This window comes from Amphiura filiformis, chromosome 7 (genome assembly GCF_039555335.1).
Source record: "Amphiura filiformis chromosome 7, Afil_fr2py, whole genome shotgun sequence".
NCBI classification, from domain to species: Eukaryota; Metazoa; Echinodermata; class Ophiuroidea; order Amphilepidida; family Amphiuridae; genus Amphiura; species Amphiura filiformis.
The window spans coordinates 25,606,926-25,621,773 of record NC_092634.1 but is presented as its reverse complement, the minus strand read 5'-3'; the positions used below and the strand labels follow the sequence as shown (position 1 = coordinate 25,621,773).

The window sequence follows — 14,848 nt, the reverse complement described above, 5'->3', positions numbered from 1 at the left end:
AAGAACATAATAGGAAAATATGTGCGGTTTTGATCATAATTTTAAAAGATATATTGGACTTTTTAAATTAGGTGTCAATTTGAAGTTAGAATTATTGTAGGCCAGATGGCGTATATCAGATATCGCGTTTTGCATCTGAATTCTTCCTATGGTCCATTGGTCTGTGTTTTTATTGCGGTTGAAAATGGACGTGAATCAAAGGCTTTGTTGTCAAAATTGGAAAGTCCATTATTTTCTAAAATGTTGGTACCAAAATCTCATTTTCGCCAAAATTGAGATGAAGCAGCTAGCGATTCACTGAGCTCTCGACAAGTTGCCAAAAATTTGAATGTGTGCTCTGGGAATAATCTTGTACTGTATATACAACGTTTGTGTGTGGGTGTTCTGATGTATGAAAAATAAACTAAAATTAAAATGATGGTGTTTTGTCTTAATTTTCTGAACAATTGTTGAATATGATAGTTTACTTTTTCCGTTTTTGTAAGAACTAAGGTTTGAGATAAATCTGTTTTCACTACCTGGTAAAATAAAATGTTTTTATTCAAAAGTATGAAACCAAATCAAGCAAATTGAGGACAATGTCGTAGTAAAGTCAATATTCATATTTTCATTAGTTTAATCAACTTTAATTTGAATGAATGCCGCGCCGTCAAAACGATTGGTATCCAGTTTTCATTGATAATGGATGAACCTGATACATCAACATTCAGCATCTACATCTATCTTATACTCAAAAACGTTGCCGAAGCAATATCTAATTGAGAAACAGTGCGGTGGCATTGAATGAAAAACACATAAACATATAGACACTATAATCTTACAAAAAAAGAATTAGTTGTTACTTAAAGCTGTTTTGAAAGCTGAAATATTGGTGATGTTGAGAGTGTTTGGTGAGAGATCATTCCATTGAACTATTGTACGTGGCCAAAAACTGAATTTGTAACTGTTGATTCTGGTTCTCATAACTCTGTATTTAGCTGGATGGTATTGCCTAGTGTTGTTATCAACCTGACGTTGGACGTAGTCTGGTTTTGGAATTGCAAGCGGTTCATGTTGTATTTTAAACATAGTGGTAAGCCGGGCTTGTTTCCTTCTTTGTTCCAGTGTAGGCCATTGCAATTTATTGAGGATTTGTGTCATGGAGCCCTCTGTTCGGTTGTAGTTCTTTGTGACAAAGCGCGCTGCTCTGTGCTGTATCATCTCAAGACGATGGATATCCGATGATGTAAAAGGGTCCCATACAGCACAGGCATATTCTAGATGAGGTCTTACAAGCATGAAGTATAGCTGTTCCTTTACCTTCTGCGGACATCTCCAAAGATTTCTACGCAAGAACCAGAGAGCTTTGTTTGCCTTAGCTATGATGTTGTTAATGTGGATGCTCCATTTTAAATTATGCGAAATGTTTACTCCAAGATAGGGATGGTGAGAGACATATTCCAGTTCATCATTACACATCGTATATGTACTAATGAGGGGATTTTTCTTGGTTGTGATTCTGAGTGTCTTACATTTAGCTGTATTGAAGCGCATTTGCCATTTTTCAGCCCAATTACAAAGAGATGTCAAGTCCTTCTGCAGAATATCTGTATCTTGAGATGTGTGAATGACTCTGTATAGAAGACAGTCGTCAGCGAACAATCGTATTTTTGTTAAACTATCGATGTGGTCTGCAATATCATTAATATATAGGAGGAACATTAAAGGGCCCAATACCGTTCCTTGAGGAACTCCTGATTTAACATTTGCTGGGTCCGATGTTTCTCCGTCCACCACAACTCTTTGCGTTCTTGTTGTCAACCATTTGTTAATCCATGCCAGGAGGCTGCCGCGCACTCCATAAAAATCTAACTTCTGCAACAGCCTCTGGTGGGGTACAACATCGAATGCTTTCTGGAAATCTAAAATTTGGAGGTCAGTTTGGTGCTTTTGGTCTAAGTTGTGAGCAAGATCTTCAATTGTGATGAGTAGTTGTGATTCACATGAATGACCAGATCTGAAACCATGCTGAAAAGTGGACAAAATATGATGCTTTTCAACATGAGACATAATGTGACGAAAAATAATATGTTCAATGAGTTTACATGTGACAGAGGTTAATACTGGACGGGTAGTTTGCCGGTTTACATTTCTCCCCCTTTTTGTATATGGCAGTTATATTGGCTGTGAGCCAGTCTTCCGGCAGGTCACCTGTCAGTGCCTGTGTCAAGTGACTGCTGGAAGATATGACATATGACAGGGGCCAGCTCTTTACTTAGCTCTTTCAGTACATGTGAAGGTATGCCATCTGGTCCACTTGCTTTTTTAGTATTTATTTCTTGCAGGAGCTTTTTTACTCCGTCCTGGTCTATTGTCAAAGGATCTATGTCGGGAAATGGTTTACCTTCCATACGTGGAATTTGCTCAAGATTTTCTGAAGTAAACACACTTTCATACTGCTGGTTTAGAGCTTTTGCCTTTCCCTTTGCTGAAGAAATTTCCTCGCCATCAACACTAAGTGTGGCCACTCCACATCCATCTCTTTTAACAGATTTCACGTGCGTCCAAACGTTCTTACCAGTTGTTGGGTTTACTTCATCATTGCCTATAGTTTATGTACCGTCATCAAGCAAACACATGAAGTAATCATTTTTGGCTTTTTGCATACTTTTCTGAACAGTCTTTCTAAGCTGTTTGAATTGTTCCCACTTTGATTCACTATTGTATTTCTTACAGGCTTTGTAAACGCGGGTTTTCTTGCGTATTGGCCTTTTGATCTCGGGAGTCATCCAAGGGACGTCCCATTTTTGCCTGATTGTTTTTGAGGCACATGTTTTTGCACCATATCATTGACTTTGGTCTTAAAATCATTCCAGCTGGCACTTGCCAGGTTGGGAATATTTCCCAATTCGTTTTTTTTTGGATGACATTTTCCTGAAAAGCCTTGGACTCCTTTTTCATCTCTTCAACGTTCATTTTCCGAAAAAGATATACTTTCCGGGGTGGTTGTTTTGTTAACTTCAGCATTAGACATTATGGACATTTCAAGAGTATCCAATACTGTATTTGGAAGAAGCAGACTTTTCAAAAAACATGAAATTGATGGTTCTCAAATTGATACACCCTGTACAAAAGAATGACATTGTTCTGATTTTGCTTGATCGGTGTATCTTTTTGACATCAAGAGCAAATTAATAAAATAACCACCCAATGCCTTTGTGGTCTTTGCTAAGAATGGAAAACCACGCGCAGCTTGAACATAGATCTACATGTATATGTCGATGTCGTAAGCTGCGACTAGTCGACTAGAGGCGTTTGGAGATTAGAACCTAGCCACTAGCCAGTGCAGGGTAAGTGGCCATGCAGACGAATATTCGTTCAACAACTATTCGTTATTCAATCCTTTTTGATCTTCTAACGAATGTTTGTTGACGGAATATCATTATTATATGTTATGTCGAATGTTTGTTGGATATTTATTATCGATTTTGCTTCATCAAACATTCGTAGAAGTTAAATATTTCTAGAAATAGAATGGGAATATTTGCTTCGAAAAAAATATGGTATTCTACATCCACTTTAAAGTATGTCCTGTAAAAATCTGTTCCCAGGTACGTGATCGAAACATTCCCATGCATATCAGTCTCTATATCCTTATATCGGGGGAGGGGGGGGGTTACTTCTAGTCTCGAGACTCCAACTATAGGGGTATCAAATCCAAAAAAATGACTCCTTTAGCTCTAAGTCCCACAAGAGATATCAAATTCACCTCTTCTAGTCTCTAGGGGGGTATCAAATTTTATGATTCCATGCCCACGTATCTTATTTTTGGGAATTTTTGATTAAAAAAAGAAAGTGTTACTTTATTACTTAGAAAAGTCATTGCTGGTCAATAATTGCCCTATTGGTGCACTTAGTCTTATAGGGGGACTTTAACCGAAACTCTCAGCGAAAACTAGTTAGGGGTAGGTAGGCCTATGTTTTTATAGAAATCTGGTTCCGCTAGGCCATGGTTTTTTATACAAATCTGATCCCGCTAGGGGGTATACCGTAGGCCTATGTTCACTTAAAACTATAGTCCCCTAGTAGTAGGGGTTATACCTCCCTGGAACTGGTATGGGTTCCAAGAATATCCCCTCCCTCCCGTGGGCTTAGGGACCGTTCACAAACACTTGTAAGGGGGGCCTGATGCAAAAAAATTCATCGCGAAAAATTTTCGGGCCCCCCCCCCCTTTACAGACCTCAAAAATTTCAGGGCCCCCTTTTTGACATGAAAATTAGAAAAGCATATAAACTCAATTTTTCCAGGAAAATTGTGTTCATTTTTTCAGGGCCCCCCTTAAGAGGGTCCAAAATTTTCAGCCCCCCTTTTGCATCAGCCCCCCCCTTACAAGTGTTTGTGAACGGTCCCTTATATCATGGCAAATTAAAGACTCGAATGCTACAAAGTATTAAAATTAGCCCGGGGAAATTAGATTTAGATCATTTTGACTCATTTAAATACACACATAATTATAATCAATATACACATAAAATAGACAGAAACTCAAGAGATTTTGGTTATATTTCTTTCCATAGGACGGATTGGCTTTAATAATCTTAAAGCAAAATATTGTTGTACATGCTCCGCAAGAAAATATAAAAAATATACACAAAGCAGAAACAAGATACCGTAAGATAACAAATCCGTAAATATACCGTATGTCTGTAAAGATTACCATACTTTGTGTGTAAAATTAACATCGTTTGTCTTAGTTCGTGCAACGAAGGATAAGTTTAGTTTTCGTTTGCAACCTCTCACTGTCGTCTTCATATTTTAAAAATGTGTAAAGCTGAATTTATACTACATCGTCGAGCGTTGGCGATTGGTTTTTAGTCAATGAGGTAGAGCGCTTTTCGTTGCGTTTGGAAAAGTGCGCTACCTTATTGGTCAAATAACAATCGCCCGTCGCTCAGCAATCATGGCAATGGATTATAAACGAATGTTGCTGAAAACTTGATAATTGATAATTTTGTTTTACGTGATATTAAAATTTCAGTTAATTTTGAAAACTTGCCGAAAAAAAACCTATCCAATTTTTTGCACTTGTCATTAAAGAAGCGGCAATATTAAGAGTTGGATTTATTTTTGTTTACCATGACTACCACCATCTATTATTATAGTGTACAACCATACGAGAATAAGACATTTCAATTTATGAGATATATAAAACAATATGGTAGAAACGAAAGACATAATATTAATAAGCCAATCAATAGTTTATACGTTAAGGTAATTGAGGAATTAAAAATTATCGGACGAAACAATGTCGCGTTCCTCCCTTAGGTCACAAAATTGCAGTGTTTCCTTAATTTTTCATATTTTTTTCATTTAAGATTTCATGTGTCGCCCCTTTGCACCCACCCCCCATTCCCTACCCTCTATAGTGTGAATATTGATCGGTTCTATAAACATGAAGTATGCAGCATACACTGCACATTAAATGGTTTATATACTGCAAAAAATTGTGTCTTATTAAAGTGTTTTGCAGTTGGGCTATTCCAGTTGAAATCCATACACCCCCTGTGGGAGACATGACCTTAATTTTCCACACAGGGAGTGTGGATTTCAAATGGGGTTACCTGAATGGATGACTCCATTTGAAATCTATACCCCCTGTGTGGGAGATTAAGATCATGCCTTCCATAGGGGGTGTATGGATTTCAATTGGAATAGCCCAGACATATCCACACAATACATTACCTATCTCCAATACCATAAACATTATAATAATTATATACAATGCATAATCTTCTGTTAGCTCTTTTTTATCTTTACACAGCGCAGTATATACATCAGATATAAAACATAATAATTATTTACAAAACATTACATTAACAATAAAAATAGGTTTTTACATTAAATTATAAAGATATACAATAACACACCCACGCCTGCTGCAAGAATAACTATATTGAAAATGTTACTATAACTCTTTTCGGTTCCTTATAGAAATATTGAAATATTTGACTATACAAGACTTCTCATCGGAACCTTTTTAGGTTCTACTTAGAACCTTTTCCTAAGATACCCAGCAAACACAAAAATGTTCTTAAATGGTTATTCAAAACGTTTTAATAATATTTAAATCTCAGGTTATATAAAAGTCATGAAAAAGTTGTCAAAATACTTAATTGGGCAAACAGTTTTGCAAAATAGTTTTTCAACACACAAATAACATTGTGTTTAGAATGTTTTGCATCAAGTTTTCAAAATGTTTTTTTTTTAAATATAATTAAAACGTTTTTATAACCTTTATATAACCGTTTAAACGTTTTCTGTAAAACATTTTGTGTTTATTGGGTAGACTACTTTGAAAACGAAATGAAACTTTGCATAATAATGTATATAGTTTAGCTCGAAATATCTCTCTCTTTCTCCCTCATCTCTCTCCGTCTCTCCCTCACTCTCTCTTGTTCTCCCTTCTAGCATGTCTAGCCCATCCTCTCTCTCCCTTTTTCACTCTCTGACTCTCTCTCTCATTTTCACCTTATTGCAAATAATCTAGGCATTCTTTGGTAGCAAAATGTTAAACATCTTGTAATTTCTATTTTACATAAATAGTACTTATATTAAAAACCAAAAATGGGGGACCCTTTTGACAAAAAAGTGTTTGATAGCCTATATAAAATGTTTCGATAATTAAAAATGGTAATTATTTTTCTCCAAAACGCTTGAAATATATATATACGATCGAAATCAATTCATTAATATAATGTTCATTAAATTAATTGATATTCAATTATACACCATATTATTTTAACCAAAACATATTATTCTCTAATAAGGTAAAATAAATATTTCACCAGTGGGATCGTGTATAATAGGCATTATATATCCCAAATAAGCTGAACATTTTATGTTTTCTACCGTTTTGCATACACTTTTATGGCTTTGTGTATTATACACTTTCATGGCTTCATGTATTGAATATAGACCTCAGCAGCAAGAAACACACAACATTATTTGTCTTATAGTAAAAATTATATACATATCAAAATATTGCACTTTTTGTATCTATTACATGAATACGCATTTCTTCTTTCACTACACACTTTTAGATAAGAAAGTTAAAAAGAAACCTTTTTTGTCCTCTTGTGAGAACCTTAGTTGGTTCTCAGAAAGAACCATTAAAGGACCATAGGACACTTCAAAGAACTTTTTTTGGTTCTCTGAATCATGGGCTATTTCAGTTAAAATCAACACTACCCCTGTGGAAGATTATGGAAATATCTTCCACAAAGGGAATATGTTTTCCAAATGTGATTGGTCAGGGTTAATCATTTTGAAACCCATACTCTCCTGTGTGGCTTTACCTATATCTTCCACTATATACTGGAGTCAGTATTTCACATGTATGGATGTTACCCAATTTTCTATTTTATTCAAAACTCATACGCCCTTTGTGGAAAACTTTAGCTAAATCTTACACAGGAGTAGTGTGGATTTTAAATAGAATAACCCATTTAGAACTTTTTTGGTTCTATAAATCTTATACACTTGCTATGAATGTTGTTTTAAATCAAATGTGCTCTTAACCCCTGAGCACTACCTGCCAATCTAACATTGCCTCTGATTGGTCAATTATATGATATCTTAATTTTAATCACCAATCAGAATGGAGTATTGCAAATAATTCACCCCAATTTTTTTGCGTGGTGAAATTATACTAACAATGTTGCTGATTGGTCCAATTGATAATGAAAACTCCTTTTTGACCAATAGGCAGTTAGTTCTCATTGGGTTAAGTTTAAAAACAAACAAAAATACTGTACTATTTGGTTTTTTTCACAAAGTGTTCGATGAGATGAAGTTGCTAATGTTTCATGGTCTGCTTTTTGGTGATTTTATCTAAGAAACTATCTCTTCTTTCTGTAGTTGTTGTTCTGTCTGTCACCACGTTAGGTTCACCATCTGTGTAAAATAAAAACAATTAATAAAATGGTTAGTTAAGTGTTGTTGTTTTTTTTGATAAAACATGTTTAATGTGGATGTGGATAATCAATGACAACAGAAGTCAATCTCATTTCTGTATTGTCATGTGTCATGTCAATAAAACTTATTGAAAATAAAATGGACAATATACATGTATAGTTAAGATATATTTAAAGGCCCATTCACTGATTTGCTCATCCGGATGATCGTAAAAACTTATCATCAAAATTCAGATTTTGGTACCTTTGTCACTGTCATAGATATACTAACATAGCCTGCGAGTGGTTCAGCCGAAAGCCAATAAGACAAAATAAGACATTTTACACGAATCTGTAATTTAGATACTGACAGTATCTAAATTAGCTACATGTATTTGAATGGGGCTTCAACTTCGTCAGTACTGCTGTTTTCTTCGTTTTTGGCCAAATTTGTCATATCAAAAATACCAAATGACAATTTGAATGACTTATCCTTCACTTTTAAGCAATTTATACACAATTTATACACAATTTATTTTTTTACACTTGCGCTGGGATCACTGAATGGGTCTTTAAAGATGTCAGTATCTTAACTTGGTCATTCTTTTCCTTGCTCTTTTATCTTAAATTCTGTTTCTTTCTTTTCTTTCCACATAGGCCAGCATGCTTATATAGGCATTTTAGCATGTCTTGAGCATTTTGCTTGAGCCTGTCCCATCAGGACCTAATCGTGTCTCCGCACGGTGCGACCGTTTAAACAAACAAACAAAACTTACATTTGCATTTTGCACAGCATTGTTTTCCATCGTGAATCTGTTCTTCTTCCGGACATGTTAACTTTCTACATGTTTTCCGACTGCATTTTGTATGACCATTCTGTAAAAACAAGAAGAAAGCAGACCATATTAATAATTTGCAATAATGAAAAGAAATTGTATATCTATTGTGTACTTTTATAAAATATGTAGTTCATGGTCTTGAAATATGCATGTTTTGAATCCTAATTTATAGAAGCACGCACACACAAAAGGATCTGAAATTTGAAAACAGGCATAGACCATGTTAAATGATTTGCAGACTCAAATCAAGTAATACATTCTTTAAAAAAAATTACTCATTTATGAGTAAAAAGGAGAACAACACAGAAATTGCTTGATTATCATTTACTCAAAATTAAGGGAATTGTAAAAAAGGTTAAGTGTAATTTATACATCATTGAGTAAAATGTTTGTTGAGTTATTCCCGTTTTACTCAATATTGAGTAATGTTTATTGCATAGTCTAAACCTCAAAATATACATCAAAGAAATGATAATTCATAATTCGCTGTCGAAGTGCACGTTAGTAACCATTGGTTACTGCTCCAAGCCTGGGCTCATACACCTAGCTGTTCCGAATTCTGATATGCCATTGGCTTTGTGTTATGATCATTTCGATCAGTGGTTTGTAACAAAGAAAGCGTGATCCACTTGACCTAGCAATGGACATATTCTAACGTGCACTACGACAGCGAATTGGCCTTATCTTGGGTAAGAACTCTGCAGCGGTTTAAGGGGGTACTACACCCCTGTGGTAAAGTTGTGACTATTTTTGCATTTTTATCAAAAATAATAACACACTGCTGGTAACAAAAGTTATGTATATTATTGGGGCAAGGAATCCAATTACTTCACTGAAATTTCAGTGATTCAAGACAAGCGGTTCAGTAAATATGATAGGATATGAGGTACATCCTTGCTGTACCTCTTTTCTTGTCATAAATAACGAACCCCTTGTCTTGGGTCACTGAAATTCCAGTGTAGTAATTGGATTCCTTGCCCCTATAATACTGATAACTTTGTTGCCACTGTGTTATTAGTTTTTGAGAAAAATGCAAAAATAGACAAAAATTTATGGAGGGGTGTAGTACCCCCTTAACAGTGAAATTAATATAATAACATATAACGTAATTACCTTGCAAGCACACGTGACACATGGCATGGTACCAACAGGAGGAACATAGGGATGCCAATCTTCGCCATTTCTGTAAAATGTCTCTCCAAAAGAACAGCCTATTAATGAGAAAACAATAAGATGCATTAATTGATTAATTAGTAAATATGATACAAATGTCAAATAAATTTCACAAGAGGAACAAAACAATTGCTGAAGAGAGATTCGAACCGGTGACATAGTGAGATACATGGAGCTCTTGATTTGCTATCTTATAAAGTCATCAGTTCGAATCCCACTCAGGCAAGTAATAGGCCCTATGCCGTTTTGTACCATTTTCAATTTGGTTCCGTGAGTGTATTATAAGTGATTGTTTCAATTTATACACGTTGATGTAATGTGTAAGAAGAATCGCCAATAAAAGCTGGAAAAAATATGAAAGCCTTAGATTTTAACTTCTTTTATTATTTGAAACCATTTTTTTGTTTTAGTATTTCGATTGCTCAGTGCCAGAAGCGGGTAAGTGCAATAGCTGCCATGCGTAGCTGCCATGTGTAGGTGAGTACAATATATTGTGTAAATTGTCAAATATTCATAGGGCAGCTATTGCACTTACCCACTTCTGGTACTGAGCAGTCGATTTGCATGTACTGCATTTTAGCTTGAGAGGGCACAGGTTTTAACCCCCTGGACACTACTGGTTATCTAACAGCATTTCTGATTGGTTGATAACTTAAAATGCTCATTTCAATTGGCAATTATAACTAGTCTTTAAACTATTTATGGTCAAACTTGCATATGCAGATGATCTTATTAAATAATACCCTCCTTGATTGGTTCAAAATTGGACAAAATATTTATTTTGGCCAATCGGCATGTAGTTCTCATGTATCTTACCTCTCTCAACTTCATCAGCTTGTAGTAAGGCTTCAGTGGGTACAGCAGGTGTAGGCGTCGGCTCATCAGGACACACCTGGCAACAATCCATAGGGTTCAATCTGATAGGGTTCTCACATGTTACCTTTGGACATGATATCCTTGTACAGTTGACTGTTGAACCAGGCTGGAAAGAGTGCGAGGGAAAAACAGGTTTAGAACACGAAAATGAGTCACAAAAATTTTGTTTAGCACGTTTTCAAATGCATGTGTGAAAAAGTTTTAAAAGTCTACAATTAAATTAGGTTCAGAACACTTTCAATCATTCAGTTTCTTTTCACAAATATAAGAAGAAAACAATGTCTTTCAAACTAAAAGACAAATTATCCTGCTATCTATATATGAACATCAGATCATCCAACTAATGCCCTCTTTAAAAGTTACTTTAATCCCTGTCAATTACAAACACGCAAATCACGCGAAAATGTATACATATTTTACATTACTCAAGCACAAATAGGCCATTTCATTTCAAATCCACTCTACCCTGTGGAAGATTCAGCTAAATAAAGTCTTCCACAGAGGGAAGTTTTGAATAGAATAGACAATTGAGTATAACTTCCATTTGTATACTCACTCCAGTTGTGAAAGACATAGGGAAAGCCATAATACAGGGGGAGTATGGGTTTCAAAGTGATTAACTCTGACCAATTACAGTTGAAAAACATACTCCCCCTGTGGAAGATATTTCCAATATCTTCCACAGGGGTAATGTGGATTTCAACTGGAATAGCCCAAATGCATTATTCCAGCAGCAGCTTACCATGCAAGTACAGAGAGCACATTTGATATATCCAAATGGCGGTACAAAGGGATGCCATTGAGAGCCGACTCTGTGAAGCTTTTTGTCTCCTTCGAAGAAGCAGCCCTCGGTTTGACGGTTGGGGGAAGTTGGAACAACTGGTGCAGCTATAATTTGAAACAAAAATAAGTGTGATGTTAGATGCTTTGATCATTTTTCGAAGTTGATAATGGAGATCTTCTTCTTCTCCTCCTCCTCCTTCTTATTCTTCTTCTTCTTCCTCCTTCTCCTCCTCCTTCTTCTTCTTCTCCTTCTTCTTCTTCTTTCATCTTCTTCTTTTTGTGTTTCTTCTTCATCATCATTACAGCAATCCTTAATTTACTTACGTTTTGGGCATACTTGGCAGCAATCCCCCGGTAGTATGACGGGATTCGGACAGGTAATTACAGGACAGACTACTGGGTCGCATATAACAGCTCGCCGCTAAAACAAGAAGAGAAAAGACACAATGACCATCAATTAACTTGTCATAATAATCTAAGAAGTAATGACCAAAGATTTTAATAATTTAAATTCGATAAGATTAAGTTGATTTACTATGGAAAATCGATCGATCGATTGATTGATTGATTGCTTGATTGATTGATTGAATGATTGGTTGGTTGGTTGGTTGATTCGCTTACCTGACAAGTACATGTCGTGCATGTTGAATCATATTCTGGTGACCAGCTGGATCCACTAGTTCGGTACCTATTCTCAAAGAAACACGCATCCGGATCGGCTTCAGGATTATAGCCAACATTGGGCGTTAGATTTGTCAAGGCTGGGCGTCCTCCTGGCGTGAAGCAAGAGTTTGGCAAGACAACCTACAATAACAGAGAGAAAATAAAGGAAAATAGTTCAAAAAGAAAGGAAATTAGAAAATGTATGTTTCATGACAAATAAATGGCTTGCATATGGTGACAGGTTTTGGTTTTTTAAGTCACTGATGATTTCTACTTGTTTTCACAAATGAACATCAGTTTTTATTAGTCTATGTTACAGACCAGGGTTAAGGATCATGTAAGTGTCTGGACCAAAGTAGCTTTGAAAGAGACTTCGGCGTGTGTGAACACAGGTGTTGCCAGTTTAATACCTCACCTTTTAGCATGTTTACCTTAATATATTAAGTTATCAATACAGAGAGAAACTACTGGGTACCACCTTTTCACAGATACTTTAAATATCGTACATGAAATAGGGAAACATAATGCGTGGATTTCAAAATGTACGTTTTCATGCATATTCTATATTGCCTTAAAAAAAGGCGATAGTCTGAACACAAACCACAAAATCGGGAGGGTTCAACTACTATTTAAATAGGCCTATTATGTTCTGATAATGTGCAGGGTGTAGACTCCTGTCTTTCAATAAAGTCATTGATAGGAGTCAAAATACTCAATTGGGAGAAGCTCCCAATTTGACATTTTGATAAATTTGGTAAGAATATCGGCACCATTTTCTCAGTTTAAAACCTAGATAAGAGTTTTGGTTTAAACTACAGACTGGTACTTGTCATTAATGGTCGTTGACGGGAGTCAAAATTGGTCATTCGGGATCAGGTTTGGGAATACGGACGCCCGGGTACGGACGCCATTTTTCCCGAGGCTTTCCCTCTTCTGATAGGTCTTTGATACTTCCATGGGCGTATGAGTCAGCTTTGACATCTTATTTCACTCCTTCCAGGCGTATACGTTGAAAGGTTTACATTACAGGTATAAATCATAGTCAGTCTGATAGCTACGAAAACGGAAATTTTTGTCACTAAAAGCCGCGTTCAGATTCCCAGGTTTTTTTTCACCAAACATGTCAAAGATTGACATGGTATACATGTATTTATAGGCCCGGGTTGTAGGCCCTATAATTATTGCTTGATTATCATGATTATATAGGCCTAGGCATTTGTCTCGATTATTAAGTAAAATAATTATCCAGTAAACATGTTAAACGATATAATAAACTATGAAAAAAATTATAGAAATAAGTTTGATTTTACTCTTCTCGACAATCATGACAATTGTACTACACAGGTATTATTTTATCTACTTACTTGTCCACGGATTTCACCATCCTGATGATTTTTGGTGCTGACTTGTATAAAAGCTGAACCAGAATTCATTCTTTCCAACAGTTCTCCGTCTACTTGAGTCATAACACCGCTTGCCTGAAAATAGAATGACAAGAAAAAATATAATATTAATAAGCACGCCGATCATCTTCTTTTTGATATGAATAGGTGATGACACTGACTGCTTACGGCCCAAACAATGACCGGATACATTAGGTTGGACTATTATCGACAAGAGAACGTATTACCAGGGTGGCCGAGTGGTTAAGGCGTTGGACTTAAGTTCCAATGGACGTATGTCCGCATGGGTTCGAACCCCATCCCTGGTAGATATTTTGGTGACATTATTTTTGTTATTTTTAAACCACAAGTAGACATAAACATTATAGGCCTAGATCGGTCACTGAGCACATTATACCAGGGTGGCCGAGTGGTTAAGGCGTTGGACTTAAGTTCCAATGGACGTATGTCCGCATGGGTTCGAACCCCATCCCTGGTATATATTTTTGTTACATTATTTTGGTTATTTTTAAACAATAAGGAGACATATAGATCGTTAACCAAACACAGTACCAGGGTGGCCGAGTGGTTAAGGCGTTGGACTTAAGTTCCAATGGACGTATGTCCGCATGGGTTCGAACCCCATCCCTGGTATTTTTGTTACATTATTTTTGTTATTTTTATTCAATAAGTAAACATTTAGATCGGCAAACAAACACAGTACCAGGGTGGCCGAGTGGTTAAGGCGTTGGACTTAAGTTCCAATGGATGTATATCCGCATGGGTTCGAACCCCATCCCTGGTAGCTATTTTTGTTTCATTATTTTGGTTATTTTTAAACAATAAGTAGACATATAGATCGCTAACCAAACACAGTACCAGGGTGGCCGAGTGGTTAAGGCGTTGGACTTAAGTTCCAATGGACGTATGTCCGCATGGGTTCGAACCCCATCCCTGGTAGATATTTTTGTTACATTATTTTGTTTATTTTTAAACAATAAGTAGACATATAGATCGGTAAACAAACGCTGTACCAGGGTGGACGAGTGGTTAAGGCGTTGGACTTAAGTTCCAATGGACGTATGTCCGCATGGGTTCGAACCCCATCCCTGGTAGCATTTTTTATCACAATATTTTGTGAATTCAGACAAAAAAATTAATGTTAGACATGAACAAATTAATAGTAGAGCCATCATCGCG

The 14,848-nt window shown here is 36.1% G+C and overlaps 1 protein-coding gene and 6 non-coding genes across 7 annotated transcripts in view; 6 read left to right on the top strand and 1 right to left on the bottom strand.

Annotated features, from left to right (window-relative positions):
- Positions 1-6,088: 6,088 nt before the first annotated feature.
- LOC140156951 (chordin-like) overlaps positions 6,089-14,848 on the bottom strand; it is a 47,269-nt gene continuing 38,509 nt past the window's right edge. The window contains 8 exon segments of the mRNA XM_072179997.1: positions 6,089-7,933; positions 8,709-8,808; positions 9,885-9,982; positions 10,761-10,926; positions 11,563-11,708; positions 11,928-12,024; positions 12,225-12,407; positions 13,631-13,744. Coding sequence (XP_072036098.1) covers positions 7,836-7,933; positions 8,709-8,808; positions 9,885-9,982; positions 10,761-10,926; positions 11,563-11,708; positions 11,928-12,024; positions 12,225-12,407; positions 13,631-13,744 — 1,002 coding nt within the window. The 3' untranslated portion in view covers positions 6,089-7,835.
- Positions 13,895-13,977, top strand: Trnal-uaa (transfer RNA leucine (anticodon UAA)). The gene has a single exon. It is a non-coding gene; the product is annotated as a tRNA-Leu (tRNA).
- Positions 14,065-14,147, top strand: Trnal-uaa (transfer RNA leucine (anticodon UAA)). Its single transcript has one exon. It is a non-coding gene; the product is annotated as a tRNA-Leu (tRNA).
- On the top strand, positions 14,220-14,302 carry Trnal-uaa (transfer RNA leucine (anticodon UAA)). Its single transcript has one exon. It is a non-coding gene; the product is annotated as a tRNA-Leu (tRNA).
- On the top strand, positions 14,371-14,453 carry Trnal-uaa (transfer RNA leucine (anticodon UAA)). The gene has a single exon. It is a non-coding gene; the product is annotated as a tRNA-Leu (tRNA).
- On the top strand, positions 14,526-14,608 carry Trnal-uaa (transfer RNA leucine (anticodon UAA)). Its single transcript has one exon. It is a non-coding gene; the product is annotated as a tRNA-Leu (tRNA).
- Positions 14,681-14,763, top strand: Trnal-uaa (transfer RNA leucine (anticodon UAA)). Its single transcript has one exon. It is a non-coding gene; the product is annotated as a tRNA-Leu (tRNA).